The 27,660-nt window shown below is 58.4% G+C and overlaps 1 protein-coding gene and 1 long non-coding RNA gene across 4 annotated transcripts; one reads left to right on the top strand and one right to left on the bottom strand.

Moving 5' to 3' along the window:
* The first annotated feature begins 5,176 nt into the window (after positions 1-5,176).
* On the top strand, positions 5,177-27,092 carry DNAJB1 (DnaJ heat shock protein family (Hsp40) member B1). Of its 3 annotated transcripts, none has more exons than XM_085534371.1 (5): positions 5,177-5,313; positions 7,706-8,075; positions 19,165-19,742; positions 21,649-25,169; positions 25,484-27,092. In XM_085534371.1, the coding sequence occupies exons 2-4, from the start codon at positions 7,865-7,867 to the stop codon at positions 21,877-21,879; spliced, it is 1,020 nt and encodes a 339-aa protein (XP_085390497.1). In that variant the 5' UTR covers positions 5,177-5,313; positions 7,706-7,864; the 3' UTR covers positions 21,880-25,169; positions 25,484-27,092. The 3 variants fall into 3 exon arrangements, 2 of the variants coding, with proteins under 2 accessions (XP_085390497.1, XP_085390498.1); XM_085534372.1 differs by lacking the exon at positions 5,177-5,313 and having other exon boundaries at positions 7,707-8,075; positions 21,649-23,020; positions 23,816-25,169; XR_014941438.1 differs by lacking the exons at positions 5,177-5,313; positions 7,706-8,075; positions 19,165-19,742 and having other exon boundaries at positions 23,198-23,335; positions 23,816-25,169.
* On the bottom strand, positions 25,334-27,277 carry LOC146751523 (uncharacterized). The gene is made up of 4 exons (XR_014941439.1): positions 26,518-27,277; positions 26,303-26,441; positions 25,588-26,059; positions 25,334-25,506 (listed from the first exon to the last, which is right to left on the bottom strand). It is a non-coding gene; the product is annotated as an uncharacterized LOC146751523 (long non-coding RNA).
* Between the last annotated feature and the right edge of the window lie 383 nt (positions 27,278-27,660).

The raw sequence follows: 27,660 nt of genomic DNA on the forward strand, positions 1-27,660 counted from the left end.
CCCCACCTCCATGAGTTGCCCCCCCAACTGGCTACCCCACCCCCACCCCCATGAGTTGCCTCCCCCCCCATTGGGAGCCCCCCCCCCATTATTTGCCCCCCCAGCATGAGTTGCCCCCCCCCCATTGGGTGCCCAACCCCCCCATGAGTTGTCCCCCCCCACTGAGTTCCCCCCCCCCTATAAGTTGCCCCCCCCACCTCCATGAGTTGCCCCCCCCCACTGGCTACACCCCCACCATGAGTTGCCCCCCCCCCCGATGAGTTGCCCCCCCCATGAGTTACCCCACCACCACCATTAAGTGCCCCCCCCCAATTAGTTGCCCCCCCCATCCCCATGAGTTGCCCCCCCCCCCCCCACTGGCTACCCCCACCAGCCCCATGAGTTGCCCCCCACCCATGAGTTGCCCCCCACCCATGAGTTGCCCCCCCCCCCCCAATGAGTTGCCCCCCCATGAGTTCCCCCACCACCACCATTAAGTGCCCCCCCCCAATTAGTTGCCCCCCCCATAAGTTGCCCCCCCCCACCTCCATGAGTTGCCACCCCCCCCCCCATTGGGTGCCCTCCACAATGAGTTGCCCCCCCCATTAGTTGCCTCCCCCTACATGAATTGCCCCCCCCCATGAATTGCCCCCCCCATAAGTTGCCCCCCCCCCATCCCCATGAGTTGCCTGCCCCCCCCACCATTAAGTGCCTCCCCCCATGAGTTGTCCCCCCCCAATGAGTTGCCTCACCCCATTAGTTGCCCCCCCTAATGATGTGCCCCCCCCCTCCATGAGTTGACCCCCCCATTGGGTGCCCAACCCACCCATGACTTGCCAACCCCCCCAATGAGTTGCCCCCCCCACCTCTATAAGTTGCCCCCCCACTGGCTACCCCCCCCCATGAGTTGCCCCCCCCCACCATTAAGTGCCCCCCCCCCCAATTAGTTGCCCCCCCCATTAGTTGCCTCCCCCTGCATGAATTGCCCCCCCCCATGAATTGCCCCCCCCATCCCCATGAGTTGCCCCCCCATTGGGTGCCCAACCCCCCCATGAGTTGCCCCCCCCCAATGAGTTGCCCCCCCCATGAGTTCCCCCACCACCACCATTAAGTGCCCCCCCCCAATTAGTTGCCCCCCCCATAAGTTGCCCCCCCCATCCCCATGAGTTGCCCCCCCCCCCACTGGCTACCCCCACCAGCCCCATGAGTTGCCCCCCACCCATGAGTTGCCCCCCCCCCCCAATGAGTTGCCCCCCCCATGAGTTACCCCACCACCACCATTAAGTGCCCCCCCCCAATTAGTTGCCCCCCCCATAAGTTGCCCCCCCCCATCCCCATGACTTGCCCCCCCCCCCCCCCCCACCTTATCGAGGAAGCAGAGCTTCTCCCTGGTCTTGGCATCCAGAATCTCCACCTCAAAGAACAGCACAACTTTCTTCCCTTTCTTTCCGGGGGGGGTCGGTCTCCGTAACCTCAACCCTTCCAACCCACCCCCCCCTTCAATGGGCACAGCTGCCCCCTCCATGTCTCCCGATGGGGACGAGGCTTCGAGGCCCGAAATCTGATCGGCCCCGGGGGCCCCCAGCTAAATATAAACCCCCCCCAGGCAAACACATGCCCCCCCCCCCCCCCCCCCCTCCATTGGACTCAGTGGCCCCAATAGGAGCTGGCCACTGCTATGGGACACGGCGTGTGGGGACAGCTGGCTGCGGGGGGGGGGGGGAATAGGAGGTAAGGCTGGGGGGGGAGGGGGGGGGGCACAAAAGGTGGGGGGGGGGGTCACAAAAGGTGGGGGGGACACAGAGTGTGTGGGGGCGGGGGTCCTTAAAATGGGGGGGGTCACAAAAGGTGGGGGGGGCACAAAGGGTGTGGGGGGGTGGCACATTAAGGTGGGGGGGGCACAAAGGGGGGGGCTTAAAATGGGGGGGGCACAAATGGTGGGGGGGGGCACAAAGAGTGGGGGTGGGGGTGGGGGTCCTTAAAATGGGAGGGGGCACAAAAAGTGGAGGGGGGGGCATAAGAGGTGGGGGGGGTCACAAAGGGTGTGGGTGGGGGGCCTTAAATTGGGGGGGGTCACAAAAGGTGGGGAAGGCACATGAGTGTGGGGGGGGTCACAAAGGGTGGGGGGCTTAAAATGGGGGGGGCACAAAAGGTGGGGGGGGCACATGAGTGTGTGGGGGCGGGGGTCCTTAAAATGGGGGGGGGGCACAAAAAGTGTGTGGGGGGGCACAAAGGGTGTGGGGGGGCCCTTAAAATGGGGGGGGGGTCACAAAAGGTGGGGGGGGCACAAAGGGTGTGTGTGGGGGGGGACTTAAAATGGGGGGCAGGCACAAAAGGTGGGGGGGGGGAGGGCACTAAAATGGGGGGGGGCACAAAAAGTGTGTGTGGGGGCACAAAGGGTGGGGGGGGGCCCTTAAAATGGGGGGGGGTCACAAAAGGTGGGGGAGGGCACAAAGGGTGTGGGGCTTAAAATGGGGGGGAGGCACAAAAGGTGTGGGGGGGAGGGCACTAAAATGGGGGGGGGGCACAAAAGGTGGGGGGGGCATAGAAGGTGGGTGGGGCACAAAAGGTGGGGGGGGCACAAAGGGTGTGTATGGGGGGGTACAATAAGGTGGGGGGGCACTAAAGGTGGGGGGGGCACAAAGGGTGGGGGGGGCGGGGGTCCTTAAAATGGGGGGGGGCACAAAAGGTGGGGGGGGGCACATGAGTGTGGGGGGGGTCACAAAGGGTGGGGGGCTTAAAATGGGGGGGGCACAAAAGGGGGGGGCACAAAAGGTGGGGGGTGGGCACAAAGGGTGTGTATGGGGGGGTACAATAAGGTGTGGGGGGGCACTAAAATGGGGGGGGCACAACAGGTGGGGGGGGCACAAGAGTGTGGGGGGGGGCACAAAGAGTGTGTGGGGGGGGCATAGAAGTTGGGGGGGGCACAACAGGTGGGGGGGGGCCTTAAAATGGGGGGGGCACAAAGGGTGTGTGGGGGGTGGCACAATAAGGTGGGGGGGGCACAAAGGGTGGGGGGGACATATGAGTTGGGGGGGGGCACAAAGAGCGTGTGTGGGGGGGGTCTTTAAAATGGGAGGGGGTACAAAATGCGGGGGGGGCATAAGAGGTTGGGGGGGCACAAAGGGTGTGGGGGGGGGGGGCCTTAAAATGGGGGGGCACTAAAATGAGGGGTGGGGCACAAAAGGTGGGGAGGGGCATAGAAGGTGGGGGGAGGCGCCAAAGGGTGGGGGGGGGCAGAAACGGTTTGGGTGGGGGGCACAAAGGGCATGGGGGGGGGGGGGGGGGCACAAGATGTGGGGGGGGGCATAGAAGGTGTGAGGGGCACAAAGTGGGGGGGGGGGGGCATAAAAGGTGGGGGGGGGCAGGCAGAGAAGGGGGGACACAAAAAGTGCGGGGGGGGGGGCACAAAAGGTGGGGGGGGGCCGAGAAGGGGGGGCACAAAAGGTGTGTGTGGGGGGGGGCCACAAAGGGTGAGGGGGGGGCCACAATAAGATGGGGGGCAAAAAAGGTGTATGGGGGGGGGGGGGGGCACAAATGTGTGGGGGGGGCAGTAAAGGTGGAGGGGAGGGGCATAGAAGGTGGGGGGGGCACCAGAGAGTGGGGGGAGCACACAAGGTATGGGGGGGGGCTCAAGAAGTGTGGGGGGGGCAGTAAAGGTGGAGGGGGGGGGCATAGAAGGTGGGGGGGGCACCAGAGAGTGGGGGGAGCACACAAGGTATGGGGGGGGGCTCAAGAAGTGTGGGGGGGAGCATAAAAGGTGGGGGTGGGGGGGCCACAAAAAGTGGGGGGGGGCACACGGGTGTGGGGGGGATGGGGGAACAAAAGGTGTATGGGAAAGGTGGGGGGGGGGCATAAATAGGTGGGGGGGCACAAATGTGGGGGGGGCACTAAGATGGGGGGGCACAAAGGGTGTGTATGGGGGACACAATAAGGTGGGGGGGGCACAAAAGGTGGGGGGGGGACAAAGAGTGAGGGGGGGGCACAAAACGTGTGGGGGGGGACACAAAGTGTGGGGGGCCTTAAAACTGGGGGGGGGGGACAAAAGGTGGGAGGGGGCCACAAAGGGTGTGTGTGGGGGTCCTTAAAATGGGGGGGGGGCAGAAATGGGGGGGGGGGGCACAAAAGGTGGGGGGGGCACCAAGGGGGGGGGGGGCAAAAAGTGGGGGGGGCACAAAAGGTGTGTGTGGAGGAGCACATAAGGGGGGGGCACAAAGGGTGTGGGGGGGGGGCACTAAAAGTGGGGGGGGCACAAGAGTGTGTGTGTTGGGGGGGCACAAAGGGTGTGTATTGGGGGGCACATAAGGGGGGGGCACAAAAGGGGGGGGGTATAAAAGGTGGGGGGGGTCACAAGAGGTGGGGGGGCACAAAGGGGGTGGGGGCTTAAAATGGGAGGGGGGGGCACAAAAGGTGACGGGGGGGGCACATGGGTGTGGGGTGGGCAAGGTGTTGGGGGGGCACAAAGAGTGGGGGGGGGGCACAAAATGTCTGTGTGGGGGGGGCACAAAGGGTGGGGGGGGCATAAGAGGTGGGGGGAGGAGTGAAGGGGGGGGCATAAAAGGTGGGGGGGGCACAATAAGGTGGGGGGGAATAGAACGTGGGGGGGGCACAAACGGTTTGGGGGGGGGCACAAAGGGTGTGGGGGGGCAAAAGGGGGGGGCTTGAAATGGGGGGGGCACAAAGGGGGGGGGGGCCACAACTGGTGTGTGTGGGGGGCACTAAAAGCCGGGGGGGGGGCACGAGGTGTGTGTTTGGGGTTGGGGGGGGCACAAAAGTTACGTTCCCCCCCCCCCCCCCCCCAAAACGTGTCACCCCCCCATTCCCAGCTGGGAACACTCGCTAGGCCTCAGGCCTACTCTTCCTCCTCACTGCGCATGCGTGCCCAGGAGCGGGCATGAAAGCCAGCGCATGCGCACAACCCCAAGCCAAAGGAACCGCGCAGTGCGCATGCGCACAACCAGCCACTCCCCCGCCCCTCGCCGCGCACATGCGCACTGTCCTCCTCCTGCTCAGAGGTCGCACGCATGCGCAGTGTCGCTGTCCCCTGAGGGAACAACGCATGCGCAGTACGGCGCCGCTCCCCCCCCGACCCCACCGAGGCGGCAGCGAGGGAAGACCCGGATGTAGGCCCGGGTGTAGGCCCGGGTGTAGCCCGGATGTAGGCCCGGCTGTAGCCCGGATGTAGGCCCGGCTGTAGGCCGCCTCACCTCGTAGTGCTTCATGGCGCCCGCTCCGCCGCCGGCCCGCCGCAATCACGTGATCGCTCCGGGGCGGGACCCTTCGCCCCCGCAGCCAATCGCCGCCCATCGCGTGGGGCCGCGGGGCCAATCAGAGGTGAGGGGGGCGTGTCCAAGCGCTTCTCTAGGGGTAACCTGCGAGCGTAGCAACGCGGTGACCAATAGGAAGGCGTGGCGTGGGGGGAGAGCCAATGAGAGGCCTGGAGCGGCGTGACGTCACGGCGCGGGGGGCGGGATAGAGCCGAGATTGGATTAAAAAAGAAAGGGGGCGTGGCTATATGGGTGGGCGTGGCTACAGGATGGGCGTGGCTATGCAAATAGCGATGCCGGGTGGGTGTGGCTTTTGAAGGAAGGGGCGTGGCTTCGGAAAGAGGCGCGTGGTGGGAAAGTGGGCGTGGCTATGCAAATAGAGTGACCGGGCGTGGCTTAAATGAAAGGGGCGTGGCTATAGGAATGGGCGTGGTTATGCAGATAGAGGTCTCGTTGTGGGCGTGGCTTGAAGTAAGGGGGCGTGGCTTTGGATATGGTTGTGCTGGAAATGGGCGTGGCTATGCAAATAGAGATGTCGAGTGGGCGTGGCTTGAATGAGGGGGCGTGGCTTCGGATATGGGGCAGGTAATGGAAAATAATGGGTGGGTTGAAAGGGGGCGGGGCTTGAGCGGAAAAGGGGGCGGAGTCTGATGGAAGCCACGCCCCCCCAGGCGCCACGTGGGTGTAGGTGAGTCAGGGCAGGTGGGTGCGGTGCTGCTGAGTCAGCATGGGGGGGGGGGGGGCACAGCACCCATGGGTGGGGGAGCTGACACAGCCCTGGGTGGGTGGGAGACCATGGGAGCGACATTAAGACACCATAGGATGTGTGGGGCTGGGGTTGTTGTGGTTGTTGTAGGGTATAGGAGGGCCATAAGGACACCTAAAGACAGGGGGACACTGTGGGGTGTGGGGATAACAGGGGACACTATGGGGACATTGCGAGACATGGGGACTCTATGGGGACATGGTGAGGTATGGGGACACCATGAGATGTGGTGTCAATTAGGGGCAAGGGGGGATGAGGTGGGACGTGGGGACCCCATGGGGCAGTTGGGTTTGTGGGGTGGGAGGTTGGGGGGCTGGGGCCTCTTATGGGGCTCTTATGGGGGTCTGGGGTCACTTATGGGGCTGTGGGGACCACTTACGGGGCTCTGGGGCCTCTTATGGGTCTCTTATGGGGGGTCTGGGGTCTCTTATGGGGGTATAGGGGCCTCTTGTGGGGCTCTATGGGTCTTTTATGGGGCTTTGGGCCTCTTATGGGGCTCTGGGGCCTGTTATGGGGCTCTTATGGGGGTCTGGGGTCACTTATGGGGCTGTGGGGACGTCTTACAGGGCTCTGGGGCCTCTTATGGGTCTCTTATGGTGGTCTGGGGGTTTCTTATGGGGGTCTGGGGCCTCTTATGGGTCTCTTATGGGGGTCTGGGGGTCTCTTATTGGGGTATGGGGCCTCTTATGGGGCTCTTGTGGGGGTCTGGGGTCTGTGGGGGTGGAAGTTGGGGGTCTGGGGGCCTCTTATGGGGCTTTGGGGGCCTCTTATGGGGGTCTGGAGTCATTTATGGGGGTCTGGGGCCTCTTATGGGTCTCTTATGGGGGTCTGGGGTCACTTATGGGGCTGTGGGGACATCTTACAGGGCTCTGGGGCCTCTTATGGGTCTCTTATGGGGGGTCTGGAGTCTCTTATGGGGGTCTAGGGGCCTCTTGTGGGGCTCTATGGGTCTTTTATGGGGCTTTGGGCCTCTTATGGGGCTCTGGGGCCTGTTATGGGGCTCTTATGGGGGTCTGGGGTCACTTATGGGGCTGTGGGGACATCTTACAGGGCTCTGGGGCCTCTTATGGGTCTCTTATGGGAGTCTGGGGGTCTCTTATGGGGGTCTGGAGGCCTCTTGTGGGGCTCTATGGGTGTTTTATGGGGCTTTGGGCCTCTTATGGGGCTCTGGGGGTCTCTTATGGGGTCTGAGGTCTCTTATGGGGGGTCTGGGGTCTGTGGGGAGGGAGGTTGGGGGTCTCTTATGGGGGGTCTGTGGGGTGGAGGTTGGGGGTCTCTTATGGGGGGTCTGGGGTCTCTTATGGGGCTTTGGGTACCCCATGGTGCAGTTGCCATGGGTGCCATGTGGGCCTGGCTGTCTCTGATTGGATGACGGTTGCCATGGTGACAGGCACAGGCCGCCATTGGTGGGTGACTGGGGGTCTGAGCATCACTTATGGCTGACGGTTGCCATGGTAACAGGCTCAGCTGACCGGAAGCTGTGTTGCCATGGTGACAGGCCCAGGCCGCTGTTGTGCCGCCGGTCGCCATGGCAACAACCATTAAATCACCCCCCCCAACAGTTACCACGGCAACGCTAACCCCGCCTCCTTCCCATTCCCCACCACGCCTGCGCCCTCCCACCCACCTCCCATCCTCCTATTGGCCGAGCCGAAACGCCAATCATTTAACCCCGCGCATCGATTGGTTACAGCTCCACGCCAATCAAGAAAATCCGGGCGTTGATTGGTGGAATAAACCGTGAGGGCCCGGAAGGTTCTGGAGGCGGCGGGCTCTGGAAGGTTCCGCCGGTGCGGCCTATAAAAACGGGGCGGGGAGCGAGGCCTAAAATCGGGCCTAAAACACCGGCAACATGGGGAAGGATTATTACCGGACACTGGGCCTGGCCCGGGGAGCTTCGGATGAAGAGATTAAACGAGCTTATAGGCGCCAAGCGCTTCGCTTTCATCCGGATAAGAACAAAGAACCCGGAGCTGAGGAGAGGTTTAAGGAAATAGCCGAGGCCTACGACGTGCTGAGCGACCCCAAGAAGAGGGAGATCTTCGATAAGTACGGCGAGGAGGGTGAGGCACTGTGGGGCTGCTATGGGGCCATAGGGCCGCTTATGGGGGTCTATGGGGCTCTTATGGGGCTATGGGGCCTCTTATGGGGGTCTGTGGGCCGCTTATGGGGCTGTAGGGCCGCTTATGGGGCTATAGGGCCCCTTATGGGGCTCTTATGGGGCTGTGGGGGCCGCTTATGGGGCTATGGGGTCACTTATGGGGCTATGGGAGATCTTCGATAAGTACGGGGAGGAGGGTGAGTCCATATGGGGCTGCGATGGGGTTGTTATAGGGCTATGGGGCCGCTTATGGGGCTATGGGGTCACTAATGGGGCTCTTATGGGGCTATGGGGTCACTAATGGGGGTCTTATGGGGCTTTAGGGTCTCTTATGGGGGTCTATGGGGCTCTTATGGGGCTATGGGGTCACTTATGGGGTATGGGAGATCTTCGATAAGTACGGCGAGGAGGGTGAGTCCGTATGGGGCTGTAATGGGGGTCTATGGGGGCTCTTATGGGGCTATGGGGTCACTTATGGGGTATGGGAGATCTTCGATAAGTACGGCGAGGAGGGTGAGTCCGTATGGGGCTGTAATGGGGGTCTATGGGGGCACTTATGGGGCTATGGGGTCACTTATGGGGTATGGGAGATCTTCGATAAGTACGGCGAGGAGGGTGAGGCAATATGGGGCTGCTATGGGGGTCTATGGGGTTATGGGGGCTCTTATGGGGGTCTATGGGGCTCTTATGGGGCTATGGGACATCTTCGATAAGTACGGGGAGGAGGGTGAGTCCATATGGGGCTGCGATGGGGTTGTTATAGGGCTATGGGGTCACTAATGGGGCTCTTATGGGGCTATGGGGTCACTAATGGGGGTCTTATGGGGCTTTAGGGTCTCTTATGGGGGTCTATGGGGGTCTTATGGGGCTTTAGGGTCTCTTATGGGGGTCTATGGGGCTCTTATGGGGCTATGGGGTCACTAATGGGGCTCTTATAGGGTGTGGGTGTCTCTTATGGGGCTCTTATGGGGCTATGGGAGATCTTCGATAAGTACGGAGAGGAGGGTGAGTCACTATGGGGCTGCTATGGGGGTCTGTGGGGTTATGGGGGCTCTTATGGGGGTCTATGGGGCTCTTATGGGGGTCTATGGGGTTAGTTATGGGGCTATGGGGTCACTTATGGGGTATGGGAGATCTTCGATAAGTACGGCGAGGAGGGTGAGTCCATATGGGGCTGCGATGGGGTTGTTATAGGGCTATGGGGCCGCTTATGGGGCTATGGGGTCACTAATGGGGCTCTTATGGGGCTATGGGGTCACTAATGGGGGTCTTATGGGGCTTTAGGGTCTCTTATGGGGGTCTATGGGGCTCTTATGGGGCTATGGGGTCACTAATGGGGCTCTTATGGGGGTCTATGGGGTCTCTTATGGGGCTCTTATGGGGCTATGGGAGATCTTCGATAAGTACGGCGAGGAGGGTGAGGCACTATGGGGCTGTAATGGGGGTCTATGGGGTTATGGGGGCTCTTATGGGGCTATGAGGCCTCTTATGGGGCTCTTATGGGGCTATGGGGTCACTTATGGGGCTATGGGAGATCTTCGATAAGTACGGGGAGGAGGGTGAGTCCATATGGGGCTGCAATGGGGGTCTATGGGGGTCTATGGGCCTCTTATGGGTCTATGGGAGATCTTCGATAAGTACGGGGAGGAGGGTGAGTCACTATGGGGCTGCTATGGGGCCATAGGGCCGCTTATGGGGGTCTATGGGGCTCTTATGGGGCTGTGGGGCCGCTTATGGGGCTGTGGGGCCTCTTATGGGGCTATGGGGTCTCTTATGGGGCTATGGGAGATCTTCGATAAGTACGGGGAGGAGGGTGAGTCCGTATGGGGGCATTTAATGGGGTTCTTGTGGTGCTATAGGGCCGCTTATGGGGCTTTAGGGCCTCTTGTGGGGTCTCTTATGGGGGTCTATGGGGCTCTTATGGGGCTTTAGGGCCTCTTATGGGGTGTGAGGGCCGCTTATGGGGTCACTTATGGGGCTATTATGGGGCTGTGGGGTCATTATGGGGCTCTTATGGGCTATGGGGTCGCTTATGGGGCTCTGGGTCCTCTAATGGGACTCTTATGGGGCTTTGGGGGCTCTTATAGGTCTATGGGGCTCTTATGTGGCTATGGGGTCACTAATGGGGCTCTTATGGGGCTCTTATGGGGGTCTATGGGGCTTTAGGGCCTCTTATGGGGCTATTATGGGGCTATGGGGTCACTAATGGGGCTCTTATGGGGGTCTATGGGGCTCTTATGGGGCTTTAGGGCCTCTTTTGGGGGTCTATGGGGCTCTTATGGGGCTCTGGGGCCTCTTATGGGGCTCTTATGGGGCTATGGGGTCGCTTATGGGGCTATGGCAGATCTTCGATAAGTACAGGGAGGAGGGTGATTCAATATGGGGCCGCTTATGGGGCTCTTATGGGGCCGCTTATGGAGGTCACTAATGGGGCTCTTATGGGGCTTTAGGGCCTCTTATGGGGCTGTAGGGCCGCTTATGGGGCTCTGGGTCCTCTAATGGGGCTCTTATGGGGCTATGGGGTCACTAATGGGGCTCTTATGGGGCTTTAGGGTCTCTTATGGGGGTCTATGGGGCTCTTATGGGGGTCTATGGGGCTCTTATGGGGTGTGGGGGCCGCTTATGGGGGTCTCTGGGGCTCTTATGGGGCTATGGGGTCGCTTATGGGGCTCTGGGTCCTCTAATGGGGCTCTTATGGGGGTCTATGGGGCTCTTATGGGGGTCTGGGGCCTTTTATGAGGGTCTTATGGGCCTATGGGGCCTCTAATGGGGCTCTTATGGGGGTTTATGGGACTCTTATGGGGCTATGGGGTCTCTTATAGGGCTTTAGGGCCTCTTATGGGGTCTCTTTTGGGGCTCTTATGGGGCTATGGGAGATCTTCGATAAGTACGGGGAGGAGGGTGAGTCCGTATGGGGCTGCAATGGGGCACTTATGGGGCTTTAGGGCCTCTTATGGGGCTCTGGGTCCTCTAATGGGGCTCTTATGGGGCTATGGGGTCACTAATGGGGCTCTTATGGGGGTCTATGGGGCTCTTATGGGGGTCTATGGGGCTCTTATGGGGCTATGGGGGCACTTATGGGGCTCTATGGGGCTCTTATGGGGCTATGGGACATCTTCGATAAGTACGGGGAGGAGAGTGAGTCAATATGGGGCCTCTTATGGCGTGGGGGCCTCTTATGGGGCTCTGGGTCCTCTAATGGGGCTCTTATGGGGCTATGGGGTCACTAATGGGGGTCTATGGGGCTCTTATGGGGGTCTGGGGCCTTTTATGAGGCTCTTATGGGGGTCTGTGGGGCTCTTATGGGGCTATAGGGCCGCTTACGGGGGTCTATGGGGCCGCTTATGGGGCTATAGGGCCGCTTACGGGGGTCTATGGGGCCGCTTATGGGGCTGTGGGGACCTCTTATGGGGGTCTATGGGGCCTCTTATGGGGCTATGGGGTCACTTATGGGGTATGGGAGATCTTCGATAAGTACGGCGAGGAGGGTGAGTCCATATGGGGCTGCTATGGGGGTCTATGGGGGCACTTATGGGGCTATGGGGCTGCTTATGGGGCTATGGGAGATCTTCGATAAGTACGGGGAGGAGGGTGAGTCACTATGGGGCTGTGATGGGGTTGTTAAAGGGCTATGGGGCTCTTATGGGGCTCTTATGGGGCTATGGGGTCACTAATGGGTCTCTTATGGGGCTGTGGGGACCTCTAATGGGGCTCTTATGGGGGTCTATGGGCCTCTTATGGGGCTTTAGGGCCTCTTATGGGGTGTGGGGGCCTTTTAGGGGGCTCAGGGGTCTGTGGGGTGTCTCTTATGGGGCTATGGGGCTCTTATGGGGCTGTAGGGCCGCTTATGGGGCTCTTATGGGGCTGTAGGGCCGCTTATGGGGGCCTGGGGCCTTTTAGGGGGGTCAGGGGTCTGGGGAGTGTCTCTTATGGGGCTCTATGGGGCTCTTATGGGGGCCTGGGCCTTTTATGAGGGTCTTATGGGGCTGTAGGGCCGCTTATGGGGGTCTATGGGGTTACTTATGGGGCTCTGAGGTCACTTATGGGGCTATGGGAGATCTTCGATAAGTACGGGGAGGAGGGTGAGTCACTATGGGGCTGCAATGGGGCGCTTATAGGGCTGTAGGGCCGCTTATGGGGGTCTATGGGCCGCTTATGGGGCTGTAGGGCCACTTATGGGGCTATAGGGCCCCTTATGGGGCTCTTATGGGGCTGTGGGGACCTCTTATGGGGGTCTGTGGGGCCTCTTATGGGGCTATGGGGTCTCTTATGGGGCTATGGGAGATCTTCGATAAGTACTGGGAGGAGGGTGAGTCAATATGGGGTGCAATGGGGTTGTTATAGGGCTATGGGGGCACTTATGGGGTCTCTTATGGGCTATGAGGTCGCTTGTGGGGCTATGGGGTCACTAATGGGTCACTTATGGGGCTCTGGGGTCATTTATGGGGCTCTTATAGGGCTATGGGGTTTCTTATGAGGGTCTTATGGGGCTTTAGGGCTTCTTATGAGGGTCTTATGGGGCTGTAGGGCCGCTTATGGGGCTCTTATGGGGTTACTTATGGGGCTATGGGGTCACATGGGGCTATGGGAGATCTTCGATAAGTACGGGGAGGAGGGTGAGTCAGTATGGGGCTGCAATGGGGTTGTTATAGGGCTATGGGGGCATTTAATGGGGCTCTTATGGGGCTCTGGGGCCTTTTAGGGGGGTCAGGGTTCTGTGGGGTGTCTCTTACGGGGTCTCTTATGGGGTGCTATGGGGGCACTTATAGGGCCTCTTATGGGGCTGTGGGAGATCTTCGATAAGTACGGGGAGGAGGGTGAATCAATATGGGGGATGGGGGCACTTATGGGTCTATGGGGGCAATTATGGGGCCATGGGGTCACTTATAGGGCTCTTATGGGGGTCTGGGGTCTCTTATGGGACTCTTATGGGGCGTCTTGGGGGTCACTTGTGGGGCTATGGATGTCTCTTATGGGGCTTTGGAGTCACTTATGGGGCTATGGGGTCGCTTATGGGCTTCTTAAGGGGCCTCTTATGAGGCTCCGGGGCCTCCTATAGGGGGTCTAGGGCATCTTATGGGGCTCTTATGGGGCTATGGGGGCAATTATGGGATCAATTATTGGGCTCTGGGGTCTGTGGGGGGGGAGGTTTGGGGGTCTGGGGTCTCTTACGGGGTCACTTATGGGGCTCTTATGGGGCTATGGGGTTTCTTATGAGGGTCTTATGGGGCTTTAGGGCCTCTTATGGGGTTCTGAGGTCTCTTATGGGGTCTCTTACGGGGCTATTATGGGGCTGTGGGGTCATTATGGGGCTCTTGTGGGGCTATGGGGTCACTTATGGGGTTGTTATGGGGCTAGGAGGTCACTTATGGGGTTGTTATGGGGGGGATAAGGTCACTTATGGGGCTACGGGGTCACTTATGGGTCGCTTATGGGGGTCTAGGACTTCTTATGGGTCACTTATGGGTCTCTTATGGGACACTTATGGGGCTCTTTGGGGCTATGGTGGCTCTTATGGGGCTCTAGGGGTCGCTCATGCGGGGCTGGGGCCTCTTATGGGGCTCTTATGGGTGTCTGAGGCCTCTTACGAGGGTCTTATGTGGCTTTAGGGCCTCTTATGGGGTGTGAGGGCCTCTTATGGGGCTTTAGGGGCTCTTATGGGGTGTGGGGGCCTCTTATGGGGGTCTGAGGTCTCTTATGGGGCTATGGGGTCACTTATGGGCCTCTTGTGGGGCTCTAGGGGACTCTTATGGGGTCACTTATTGGGGCTCTGGGTCCTCTTATGAGGGTCTTATGGGGCTTTAGGGCCTCTTACGGGTCTCTTATGGGGGTCTGTGGGGCTCTTATGGGGGCCTGGGGCCTTTTAGGGGGGTCAGGGGTCTGTGGGGTGTCTTATAAGGGGCTATGGGGTCGCTTATGGGGCTCTGGGTCCTCTTATGGGCCTCTTATGGGGCTCTGGGGTCACTTATGGGGCTCTGGGGTCTGTGGGGTCTCTTATGGGGGGGGGTTAGGGTCACTTATGGGGCTATGGGGTCGCTTATGGGCCTCATATGGGGCTCTGGGGCCTCTTATAGGGGGTCTAGGACTTCTTATGGGGCTCTTATGGGGTCACTTATGGAGCTATGGGGTCACTTAGGGGGCTCTTATGGGGCTATGGGAGATCTTCCACAAGTACGGGGCGATGAGGTCACTTATGGGGCCATGGGGTCACTTATGGGGCTGTTATGGGGGGGGATGTGGTCACTTATGGGGCTCCGGGGCCTCTTATGGGGGTCTAGGACTTCTTATGGGGCACTTATGGGTTTCTTATGGGGGGGATAAGGTCTCTTATGGGGTGACTTATGGGGCTGTGGGGACACTTATGGGCCTTTTATGGGGCTATGGGAATCTTTGATAAGTATGGGAAGGAGGGTGAGTGAGGGGGAATGGGGGGGCTTTAATGGGGCTATGGGGACACTTATGGGGCTCTGGGGCCTCTTATGAGGGTTGGGGGGCTCTTATAGGGGTCTGGGGGCCTCTTATGGGGCTCTGGGGTCACTTATGGGGCTGTTATGGGGGGGATAGGGTCACTCATGGGGGGCTGGGGCCTCTTATGGGGCTCTTAAGGGGTTTGGGGTCACTTAGGGGTCTCTTATGGGGGTCTAGGGCTTCTTATGGGGTGTGGGGGTCTCATGGGGCTTTAGGGCCTCTTATGGGGGTCTGCGGGCCTCTTATGGGGCTCTTATGGGGGCCTGGGGTCTTTTAGGGGGGTCAGGGGTCTGTGGGGTGTCTCTTATGGGGCTCTGGGGGCCTCTTATGGGGCTGTGGGGACCTCTAATGGGGCTCTGGGTGTCTCTTATGGGGCTCTGGGGTCTCTTGGGGGGGAGGTTGGGGGTGTGGGGGTCTCTTATGGGGTCACTTATGGGGCTCTGGAGTTACTTATGGGGCTCTTATGGGGCTATGGGGTCTCTTATGGGGCACTTATGGAACTATGGAATCACTTATGGGGGTCTGGGGTCTCCTGTGGGGGTCAGGGGGCCTCTTATGGGGCTCCAGGGCCTCTTATAGGGGGGTTTAGGACTCCTTATGGGGCTATGGGGTCACTTATGGGTCACTTATGGGGTCACCTATGGGGCTGTTATGGGGCTAGGGGGTAGTTTATGGGGTTCTTATGGGGGGGATAGGGTCACTTGTGGGGCTCTTATGAGGGGGATAGGGTCACTTATGGGACTGTTATGGGGCTACGGGGTCACTTATGGGGCTACGGGGTCACTTATGGGTCTCTTATGGGGCTCTCATGGAGATCGCTTATGGGGCTATGGGATCACTTATGGGGCTCTTATGGGGGGGATAAGGTCTCTTATGGGGTCACTTATGGGGCTCTGGGGACACTTACGGGCCTTTTATGGGGCCATGGGGTCATTTATGGGGGGAATAGGGTCACTTATGGGGGGTCTAGGACTCCTTATGGGGCTCTGGGGTCACTTATGGGGCTATGGGGTTGCTTATGGGCCTCTTATGAGGCTCTGGGGCCTCTTATAGGGGGTCTAGGACTTCTTATGGGGGTCTGGGGTCTCTTATGGAGATCTGGTATGGGGCTATGGGGCCACTTATGGGGCTCTTATGGGGTATGGGGTCACTTATGGGGGTCTGGGGTCGCTTGTGGGACTCTTACGGGTCTATGGGAGATCTTCGATAAGTACGGGGAGGAGGGTGAGTCGGGGAGGGGAAGGGGGGATAGAGGCCTACAATGGGGCTATGGGGGCACTTATGGGGCTGTTATGGGACTCTGGGGTCACTTATGGGGCACTGGGTGTCTCTTATGGGGCTTTGGGGCCTCTTGTGCTCTGGGGGGTGTAGGGGTTTCTTATGGGGCTCTGGGACCTCTTATGGAGGTTGGGGGCCTCTTATGGGGTCTCTAATGGGGGTCTGTGGGGCCTCTTATGGGGGTCTGGGGTCACTTATGGGGGTCTGGGGTCTCTTATGGGGCTATGGGGGGTGTAGGGGGCGAGGTTGGGGGTCTAGGGGCCTCTTATGGGGCTATGGGGTATCTTATGGGGCTCTTACGGGGCTCTGGGGGTCACTTATGGTGTTGCTTATGGACCTCTTATGGGGGTCGGGGGCCTCTTATGGGGCTCTTATGGGGCTATGGGGTCACTTATGGGGCTATTATGGGGGTGTGGGGGTCTCTTATGGGGCTGTGGGGTCATTATGGGGCTCTTACGGGGGTCTGGGGGTCTCTTACGGACCTCTTGTGGGGGTGATGAATGGGGGGGAGGTTAGGGCTATGGGCATCTGGGGTCACTTATGGGGCTCTGGGGGCCTCTTATGGAGGTCTGGGGCCTCTTAGGGGGGTCAGGGGTCTGTGGGGGGTCTCTTATGGGGGGCTGGGGTCTCTTATGGGGCTATGGGGTCACTTATGGGCTGTTATGGGGGTCTGGGGGGTGTAGGGAGCGAGGTTGGGGGTCTCTTATGGGGGTCGGGGGCCTCTTAGGGGGCGTCTTGGGGTCACTTATGGGGGTTGGAGGGTCTCTTATGGGGGTTCTGGGGTCGTTAATGGGGCTCTGGGGACTCTTATGGGGTCACTTATGGGGGTCTGGGGTCTGTGGTGGGGTCCCTTATGGGGGCTCTGGGCTCTCTTATGGGGGTCTGGGGTCCCTTATGGGGGGCGAGGTTGGGGGTCTGGGGTCCATTATGGGGGTTTGTGGCCTGTGGGGGGAGGTCTGGGGTCTCTTATGGGGCTCTGGGGCTTGGGGGTCTCTTATGGGGGGTCTGGAGGGTGTAGGGGGTGAGGTTGGGGGTCTGGGGACCTCTTATGGGGCTCTGGGGTCTTGCAGGGGGGGAGGTTGGGGGTCTGGGGGGTCTCTTATGGGTGGTCTGTGGGGGGGGCAGGGAGGTTATAGGTTCTAGTTGGGGGGCAGGTGTGTTGTGGGGATGGAACTTGTGGGGTGGGACACGGTGGTATGGGGGGGTGCTGAGGGGATGTGGGGTCAGCTGTGGGGCATTGGGGGGGGGGGGGTGATGGCCATGGGGAGGCAGCTAGTGGGGTGAGTTGTGGGGCTCAGTGCTATGGGGCTCGGTGCAATGAGTTATGGGGCTCAGTGCTATGGGGCTCAGTGCAGTGAGTTATGGGGCTCAGTGCAGTGAGTTATGGGGCTCAGTGCTATGGGGCTCAGTGCAGTGAGTTATGGGGCTCAGTGCAATGAGTTATGGGGCTCAGTGCTATGGGGCTCAGTGCAATGAGTTATGGGGCTCAGTGCTATGGGGCTCAGTGCAATGAGTTATGGGGCTCAGTGCAATGAGTTATGGGGCTCAGTGCTATGGGGCTCAGTGCTATGGGGCTCAGTGCAATGAGTTATGGGGCTCAGCGCTATGAGTTATGGGGCTCAGTGCTATGGGGCTCAGTGCAGTGAGTTATGGGGCTCAGTGCTATGGGGCTCAGCGCTATGAGTTATGGGGCTCAGTGCTATGGGGCTCAGTGCTATGAGTTATGGGGCTCAGTGCTATGGGGCTCAGTGCAATGAGTTATGGGGCTCAGTGCTATGGGGCTCAGTGCAATGAGTTATGGGGCTCGGTGCTATGAGTTATGGGGCTCAGTGCTATGGGGCTCAGTGCTGAGCTTTGGGGCCGTCAGGGTGTGGGAGGGAGCGGCAGCGTCAGGCCCTGGGGCTGTGGGGTGGGATGTGGGGTGTGTGTGCTATGGGGTGTGTGCTATGGGGCAGGGGAAGCATTGAGCAGGGCAGGCCGGTTTGGGGCTGGGTGATGCACTACTAATGAGGTGTGGGGCTGGGTAATGAGGTGTGGGGCTGGGTAATGAGGTGTGGGGCTGGGTAATGAAGGGCTGGGGACAAGGAGTGGCGCTGAGCTGGAAGAACCGGCCCAGGCGGTGACGAATAGGGGGGGAGGTGATGAATGGGGGGGAGGGGAAATGAATGGGGGGGGTGAGGTGAATGGGGGAGGGGAGATGAATGAATGGGAGGGGGGTGTGAGATGAGATGAGTTGGGGGGAAGGGAGATGAATGGGGGGGACTTGGTGATGAATGGGGGAGGGGTGAGGTGAATGGGGGAGGGGAGATGAATGGGGGACCTGGTGATGAATGGGGGGAAGGGGAGATGAATGAATGGGGGGTGAGATGAGTGGGGGGGGGAGGGGAGATGAATGGGGGGCAGGTGAGATGAATGGGGGGGAGGTGATGAATGGGGGGGTGAGGTGAATGGGGGGGGACCTGGTGATGAATGGGGGGGAGGGGAGATGAATGAATGGGGGAGGGGAGATAAATGAATGGGGGGGTGAGATGAGTGGGGGACAGGTGAGATGAATGAGGGGGAGGGGAGATGAATGGAGGGGGAACCTGGTGATGAATGTTGGGGAGGGGAGATGAGTGGGGGCAGGTGAGATGAATGGGGGGGACCTGGTGATGAATGGGAGAGGGGAGATAAATGAATGGGGGGGGTGAAATGAGTGGGGGGGAGGGGAGATGAATGGGGGGGAGAGGAAATGAATGAATGGTGGGGGACCTGGTGATGAATGGAGGGGAGGGGAGATGAATGGGGGGGAAGGGAGATGAATGAATGGGGGAGGGGAGATGAATGGGGGGGACCTGGTGATGAATGGGGGGCAGGTGAGGTGAATGGGGGGGAAGGGAGATGAATGAATGGGGGAGGGGGGATGAGATGACTGGGGGGGAGGGGAGAAGAATGGGGGCAGGTGAGATGAATGAGGGGAAGGGGAGATGAATGGGGGACCTGGTGATGAATGGGGGGAAGGGGAGATGAATGAATGGGGGGTGAGATGAGTGGGGGACAGGTGAGATGAATGAGGGGGAGGGGAGATGAATGGAGGGGGAACCTGGTGATGAATGGGGGGGAGGGGAGATGAATGAGGGGGGGTGAGGTGAATGGGGGGAGGGGAGATGAATGAATGGGGGTTGAGATGAATGGGGGGGGAGGGGAGATGAATGGGGGGGAGGTAATGAATGGGGGGGTGAGATGAATGGGGGGGGACCTGGTGATGAATGGGGGGGGTGAGATGAATGGGGGGTGCTGACACCTTGTCTTCTCGCCCCCCATAGGGTTAAAGGGTGGAGCCCCCAGCTCCGGCCCAGGGGGCTCCAATGGCCCCACATTCACCTACACGTTCCGCGGGGACCCCCACGCCATGTTCGCCGAGTTCTTCGACGGCCGAAACCCCTTTGACACGTTCTTCATGCAGCGCAATGGGGACGAGGACGTGGACATGGACGACGCCTTCACCACCTTCCACATGGGGGGGTTCGGAAACATCAGCTTCCCCCGCGGCCGGGGGGGTGGGGGGCAGGATGGGGGGGGTCGTAAGCAGGACCCCCCAGTTCTATACGACCTGAGAGTCTCATTGGAAGAAATCTACACGGGATGCACCAAAAAGATGAAGATTTCCCACAAACGTCTCAATCCCGACGGGAAAACGGTGCGGAACGAGGATAAAATCCTCAGCATCGAAGTGAAACGGGGCTGGAAGGAAGGGACCAAAATCACGTTTCCTAAAGAAGGGGATCAGACCCCAACCAACATCCCGGCCGACATCGTGTTCGTGGTTAAAGATAAACCACACAACGTGTTCAGGAGGGAGGGGTCCGATATCATCTACCCCGCCAGGATCAGCCTCAGGGAGGTGAGTGGTGAGGGGCTGGGGGGGTATTTAAGGGGGCTGGGGGTATTTAAGGGGGGTAGGGGGTATTGGAGGGGGCTGGGGGGTATTGGAGGGGGCTGGGGGGGTATTTAAGGGGGCTGGGGGGGTATTTAAAGGGGGCTGGGGGGGTATTTAAGGGGATTGGGGGGTATTTAAGGGGGCTGGGGGATATTGGAGGGGGCTGGGGGGGTATTTAAGGGGGCTGTGGGGGGTATTTAAGGGGGCTGGGGGGTATTTAAGGGGGCTGGGGGGTACTTAAGGGGGGTGGGAGCCCAAGGGAATGGGGGTGGGAGGTATTTAGGGGGTACTTAAGGGGGGTAGGGGGGATTTAAAGGGAGCGGGAGATACTTAAAGGGGATAGGGGGTATTGAAGGGGGCTGGGGGGTACTTAAGGGAGTACTGAAGGGAGGTGGGGGGGTATTTAAGGGGGCTGGGGGATATTTAAGGGGGGTGGGAAGTATTTAAGGGGGCTGGGGGGGAATTAAAGGGGGCGGGAGGTGTTTAAGGGGGTGGGGGAGATTTAGGGGGTCTGGGGGTATTTAATGGGGAGGTTTTTTAAGGGGGAGTAGGGGGTAGTTAAGGGGGAGTGGGGATGTATAAGAGGGGTGGGGGGTACTTAAGGGGGGTGGGAGGTATTTGAGGGGGGTGGGAGGTATTTAAGGGGGCTGGGGGGAATTAAAGGGGGCGGGGTGTATTTAAAGGGGTGCTGGGGGGTATCTGAGGAGGATTGGGGGTATTTGAGGGAGGTGGGGGGTATTTAAGGGTGGGGTTGTTTAAGGGGGCTGGGGGGGATTTAGGGGGGCGGGGGGTATTTAAGGGTGGGGTTGTTCAAGGGGGGTGGGGGGGATTTAGGGGGTCTGGGGGGTATTTAATGGGGAGGTATTTAAGGGGGGGTGGGGGGTAGCTAAGGGGGGTATCTAAGGATAAGAGGGGTGGGAGGTATCTGGGGGGGTGGGAGGTATTTAAGGGGGGGGGAGGTATTTGAGGAGGGGGAGGTATATAAGAGGGGGTGGGGGGTATTTAAGGGGAAGGTTCTGAGCTCTAACCCACTTTCTCTGCCCCATATCCGGGTGGTTGGGGTCTCAGTTCTAACACACTCTCTGCCCCATATCCGTGTGGTTGGGGGTCTCAGTTCTAACCCACTCTCTGCCCCATATCTGGGTGGTTGGGGGTCTCAGTTCTAACACACTCTCTGCCCCATATCCGGGTGGTTGGGGGTCTCAGTTCTAACACACTCTCTGCCCCATATCCGGGTGGTTGGGGGTCTCAGTTCTAACACACTCTCTGCCCCATATCCGCGTGGTTGGGGGTCAGTTCTAACCCACTCTCTGCCCCATATCTGGGTGGTTGGGGGTCTCAGTTCTAACACACTCTCTGCCCCATATCCGGGTGGTTGGGGGTCTCAGTTCTAACACACTCTCTGCCCCATATCCGGGTGGTTGGGGGTCTCAGTTCTAACACACTCTCTGCCCCATATCCGCGTGGTTGGGGGTCAGTTCTAACCCACTCTCTGCCCCATATCTGGGTGGTTGGGGGTCTCAGTTCTAACACACTCTCTGCCCCATATCCGGGTGGTTGGGGGTCTCAGTTCTAACACACTCTCTGCCCCATATCCGTGTAGTTGGGGGTCTCAGTTCTAACCCACTCTCTGCCCCATATCCAGGTGGTTGGGAGGTCTCAGTTCTAACCCACTCTCTGCCCCATATCCGGGTGGTTGGGGGTCTCAGTTCTAACACACTCTCTGCCCCGTATCTGGGTGGTTGGGGGTCAGTTCTAACCCACTCTCTGCCCCATATCCGGGTGGTTGGGGTTCTCAGTTCTAACACACTCTGCCCCATATCTGGGTGGTTGGGGGTCAGTTCTAACCCGCTCTCTGCCCCACATCCAGGCTCTGTGTGGCTGCACAGTGAACACCCCGACGCTGGACGGCCGCACCATCCCGATGGTCTTTAAGGACGTGCTGAAACCCGGCGTCAAACGTCGCATCCCCGGCGAGGGGCTCCCGTACCCCAAAAACCCCGAGCAACGCGGGGATCTCATCATTGAGTTTGAGGTTAAATTCCCCGACAGGATCCCGCCGTCCGCCAAACCCATCCTGGAGCAGATCCTGCCTGTGTAGCGGCCAATGGGACGGACTCTATGGGGGGTTATTTGGAGTTTTTCTTCCTTTTCTTAATGGGGGTGGGGGACCAGGTGGATGCTTTGGGGGCCTGGGGTGGAGTGAGGCCTTGGGGGCGGTCCCGTTAACCCAAGAACATCGGGGACCTCCTATGGGACACCTAGAACCTCCTAGGGGACACTAGGACCTCCTATGGGACACCTAGAACCTTTTAGGGGACCTTCTAGGACCTCCTATGGAACACCTAGGGCCTCCTAGGGAACCTAGAACCTCCTATGGGGACACCTAGGGCCTCCTAGGGAACCTAGAACCTCCTATGGGGACACCTAGGGCCTCCTAGGGAACCTAGAACCTCCTATGGAACACCTAGGGCCTCCTAGGGAACCTAGAACCTCCTATGGGACACCTAGAACCTCCTAGGGGACACTAGGACCTTCTAGGGGACACCTAGGGCCTCCTAGGGAACCTAGAACCTCCTAGGGGGACACCTAGGGCCTCCTAGGGAACCTAGAACCTCCTATGGGGACACCTAGGGCCTCCTAGGGAACCTAGAACCTCCTATGGAACACCTAGGGCCTCCTAGGGAACCTAGAACCTCCTATGGGACACCTAGAACCTCCTAGGGGACACTAGGACCTCCTAGGGGACACCTAGGGCCTCCTAGGGAACCTAGAACCTCCTAGGGGACCCTCCTGGGGGTCTCCAATGCTTTGGGGCCCGACGTGTCGTGTCCTTATTGCTGCCTGCAGTGTCACCCACCAGCATCTCCTTGGGGAGGGGGCGGTGCCGTGTCCTTGTCACCATCCGAGGCTTCACCTTCTCTCCACCACCTCCATTGGTTGAGGACCAAAGTGTAACCCCCCCCCCCATCATCCCTCCCCCCTCCCTTATTGCCACTGCTGGGACCAAAGTGGGACATCCCTGACCCTAAGGAGGGGGACAGGGATGGGGTTGGGACCTCGTTACCTCCAGCTCTGCCTCCTGGGGACCATGGGGTGAGCTCCACAACTGCTGATGGGGGCCAAGAGACCACAGTGTCACCTCCATAACTAGTTATGGGTGATAAGAGACCACAGTGTCACCTCCTCAAGGCCATCTCCATCTATTGGGACCACAGTGTCACCTCCATATCTGCTTATGGGTGATAAGAGACCACAGTGTCACCTCCTCGAGGCCATCTCTACGTTTGAGGACCCCAGCTTCGATCTTCATTTACAACCAACAGGGACCACCGTGTCACCATCTCAGTGTGTTGGGGACCACATTGTGATTGATCCCCACAATCCAGATGTGACCAAGTCACCTCCTGATGACCATCTCTGTGTGTTGGGACCATCTCTATATGTTGGGACCACCACATTCACAACCATTTGTGGTTGACCTGGACCACCGTGTCTCCTCCCAATGACCATCTCTATGTGTGGGACCAATGGTTGAGCTCCACAGCCATTATCAGGTGAAGGGGGCCACAGTGTCACCTTCTCAAGGCCAATTCCACCCATTGGGAGCACAGTGTCACCTCCATATCTTCTTATGGGGGACATAGACCACAGTGTCACCTTCTCAAGACCATCTGCATCTATTGGGACCACAGTGTCACCTCCATAACTGGTTATGGGTGATAAGAGACCACAGTGTCACCTCCTCGAGCCCATCTCTATGTTTGAGGACCCCAGCTTCGATCTCCATTTACAACCAACAGGGACCACCATGTTGTCACCATCTTAATGTGTTGGGGACCACATTGTGATTGATCCCCACAAACCATATGTGACCACGTCACCTCCCGATGACCATCTCTATGTGCTGGGACCATCTCTATGTGTTGGGACCACCACATTCACAACCATCTGTGGGTGACCGGGACCACCGTGTCTCCTCCCAATGACCATCCCTATGTGTGGGACCAATGTTTGATCTCCACAGCCATTATCAGGTGATAAGAGACCACAGTGTCACCTCCTCAAGGCCATCTCCATCTATTGGGACCACAGTGTCACCTCCATATCTGCTTATGGGGGGACGTAGACCACAGTGTCACCTCCTCGAGCCCATCTCTATGTTTGAGGACCCCAGCTTCGATCTCCATTTACAACCAACAGGGACCACCATGTCACGATCTCAATGTGTTGGGGACCACATTGTGATTGATCCCCACAATCCATATGTGGCCAAGTCACCTCCCAATGACCATCTCTGTATGTTGGGACCATCTCTATGTGTTGGGACCACCACATTCACAACCATTTGTGGTTGACCGGAACCACCGTGTCACCTCCCAATGACCATCTCTATGTGTGGGACCAATGGTTGATCTCCACAGCCATTATCAGGTGAAGGGGATCCACAGTGTCACCTCCTCAAGGCCATCTCCATCTATTGGGACCACAGTGTCACCTCCATATCTGCTTATGGGTGATAAGAGACCACAGTGTCACCTCCTCAAGGCCATCTCCATCTATTGGGACCACAGTGTCACCTCCATATCTTCTTATGGGGGACGTAGACCACAGTGTCACCTCCTTGGTCCCATCTCTATGTTTGAGGACCCCAGCTTCGATCTTCATTTACAACCAACAGGGACCACCGTGTCACCATCTCTACGTGTTGGGGACCACATTGTGATTGATCCCCACAATCCAGATGTGACCAAGTCACCTCTCAATGACCATCTCTATGTGTTGGGACCATCTCTATATGTTCGGACCACAACATTCACAACCATTTGTGGTTGACCGGGACCACCGTGTCACCTCCCAATGACCATCTCTATGTGTGGGACCAATGTTTGATCTCCACAGCCATTATCAGGTGATAAGAGACCACAGTGTCACCTCCTCAAGGCCATCTCCATCTATTGGGACCACAGTGTGACATCCATATCTGCTTATGGGGGGACGTAGACCACAGTGTCACCTCCTCGAGCCCATCTCTATGTTTGAGGACCCCAGCTTCGATCTCCATTTACAACCAACAGGGACCACCGTGTCACCATCTCTACGTGTTGGGGACCACATTGTGATTGATCCCCACAATCCAGATGTGACCATGTCACCTCCCAGTGACCATCTCTATATGTTGGGACCATCTCTATGTGTTGGGACCACCACATTCACAACCATTTGTGGTTGACCAGGACCACTGTGTCACCTCCCAGTGACCATCTCTATGTGTGGGACCAATGGTTGAGCTCCACAGCCATTATCAGGTGATAAGAGACCACAGTGTCACCTCCTCAAGGCCATCTCCATCTGTTGGGAGCACAGTGTCACCTCCATATCTGCTTATGGGTGATAAGTGACCACAGTGTCACCTCCTTGAGCCCATCTCTATGTTTGAGGACCCCAGCTTCGATCTTCGTTTACAACCAACAGGGACCACCGTGTCACCATCTCAATGTGTTGGGGACCACATTGGGATTGATCCCCACAATCCATATGTGACCAATCACCTCCCAGTGACCATCTCTGTGTGTTGGGACCATCTCTATGTGTTGGGACCACCACATTCACAACCATCTGTGGTTGACCAGGACCACCATGTCACCTCCCAGTGACCATCTCTATGTGTGGGACCAATGGTTGAGCTCCACAGCCATTATCAGGTGATAAGAGACCACAGTGTCACCTCCTCAAGACCATCTCCATTTGTTGGGAGCACAATGTGACATCCATATCTTCTTATGGGGGACATAGACCACAGTGTCACCTCCTCAAGGCCATCTCCATCTATTGGGACCACAGTGTCACCTCCATATCTGCTTATGGGTGATAAGAGACCACAGTGTCACCTCCTCAAGGCCATCTCCATCTATTGGGACCACAGTGTCACCTCCATATCTGCTTATGGGTGATAAGAGACCACAGTGTCACCTTCTCAAGGCCATCTCCATCTATTGGGGACCACATTGTGATCCCCACAATCCAGATGTGACCAATCACCTCCCAATGACCATCTCTATATGTTGGGACCACCACATTCACAACCATCTGTGGTTGACCGGGACCACCGTGTCACCTCCCAATGACCATCTCTATGTGTGGGACCAATGGTTGATCTCCACAGCCATTATCAGCTGATAAGAGACCACAGTGTCACCTCCTCAAGGCCATCTCCATCTGTTGGGACCACAATGTGACATCCATATCTGCTTATGGGTGATAAGAGACCACAGTGTCACCTCCTCAAGGCCATCTCCATCTATTGGAGCACAGTGTCACTTCCATATCTGCTTATGGGGGACATAGGCCACAGTGTCACCTCCTCAAGACCATCTCCATCTGTTGGGACCACAATGTCACCTCCATATCTTCTTATGGGTGATAAGAGACCACAGTGTCACCTCCTCAAGACCGTCTCCATCTGTTGGGGCCACATTGTTGCCTCCATATCTGCTTATGGGGGACATAGACCACAGTGTCACCTCCTCGAGGCCATCTCTACATTTGAGGACCCCAGCTTCGATCTCCATTTACAACCAACAGGAACCACCGTGTCACCATCTCAATGTGTTGGGGACCACATTGTGATTGATCCCCACAATCCAGATGTGACCACATCACCTCCCAATGACCATCTCTGTGTGTTGGGACCACCACATTCACAACCATCTGTGGGTGACCGGGACCACCGTGTCACCTCCCAATGACCATCTCTATGTATGGGACCGATGTTTGAGCTCCACCGCCATTATCAGGTGATAAGAGACCACAGTGTCACCTCCTCAAGACCATCTCCATCTATTGGGAGCACAATGTGACATCCATATCTTCTTATGGGGGACATAGACCACAGTGTCACCTCCTCAAGGCCATCTCCATCTATTGGGAGCACAGTGTGACCCCCTGCCAACCATCCATGGGTGACCCAACATCTTCTCGTTGCCGTCTCTGCTTGTGGGATGCCCTAATGTGTGTGTTCTGGATGCTTTCCTCACCCTGACGTCCCCACACCATCCTTGGGGGGCTCCCATCCCCTCCCTATGGGGTGGCACCATAAAGGGGGATGGGAAGGGGGGGGGGAGGGGTGTCCTTTCACCCCCCTGTTGTGCTCCGGGTGTTCCCTTTTTATCCTTTGGGATAAAAACAACCAGAAAAAAAAGGTCTTGTTCCTGGAACAGGAGCGCGCACGCTGTACAGTTTTGGGTTGGTTTTTTTTTGTATAAAAATTGCTGTATAGTTGAGTGTAATTAGTAAAATTCACTGAGGAAGGGATGGCTGCGTGGGCTTTCTTTGTTTGGGGGTGGGGGTGGGGGGGGAGAATAAAGCTTCAAGTCCTGGGGGTCCCCTTAAAACACCGTTAGGGGGAGGGTTCACCTTTCTACCCCTTACTCCGCTTTCCCCCCTTTGGCTTCCTGCCTTTTCTACCCCTTCAGCCTCACCGCTCCGCCCTTGTTTTACCCCCTTATCCCCTCCCTTCCCCCCCTTATCAATCCCCTCCCTTATCCCCTCCCTTCCCCCTTATCACCCCCCTTATCCCCTCATCCCCTTATCCCCTCCCTTCCCCCCTTATCAATCACCTCCCTCCCCCTCTTATGCCCTTCCTCCCCCCTCATCCCCTCCCTTACCCCCCTTATCAATCCCCTCCCTTATCCCCTCCCTTCCCCCTTATCAATCCCCTCCCTTATCCCCTCCCTTATCCCCTCCCTTCCCCCCTTATCACCCCCCTTATCCCCTCATCCCCTTATCCCCTCCCTTCCCACCTTATCAATCACCTCCCTCCCCCTCTTATCCCCTTCCTCCCCCCTCATCCCCTCCCTTCCCCCCCTTATCAATCCCCTCC

Source organism: Coturnix japonica, unplaced genomic scaffold, assembly GCF_054131305.1.
Source record: "Coturnix japonica strain WE unplaced genomic scaffold, WE-NBRP24 Scf081, whole genome shotgun sequence".
NCBI classification, from domain to species: Eukaryota; Metazoa; Chordata; class Aves; order Galliformes; family Phasianidae; genus Coturnix; species Coturnix japonica.

Bases quoted from the DNA above. Each gene is read 5' to 3' on its own strand.
- DNAJB1 (XM_085534371.1), top strand. From the start codon at position 7,865: ATGGGGAAGGATTATTACCGGACACTGGGCCTGGCCCGGGGAGCTTCG. The intron at 8,076-19,164 runs GTGAGGCACTGT...CGCCCCCCATAG, and splicing joins CGATAAGTACGGCGAGGAGG to GGTTAAAGGGTGGAGCCCCC. The intron at 19,743-21,648 runs GTGAGTGGTGAG...CCCCACATCCAG, and splicing joins CCAGGATCAGCCTCAGGGAG to GCTCTGTGTGGCTGCACAGT.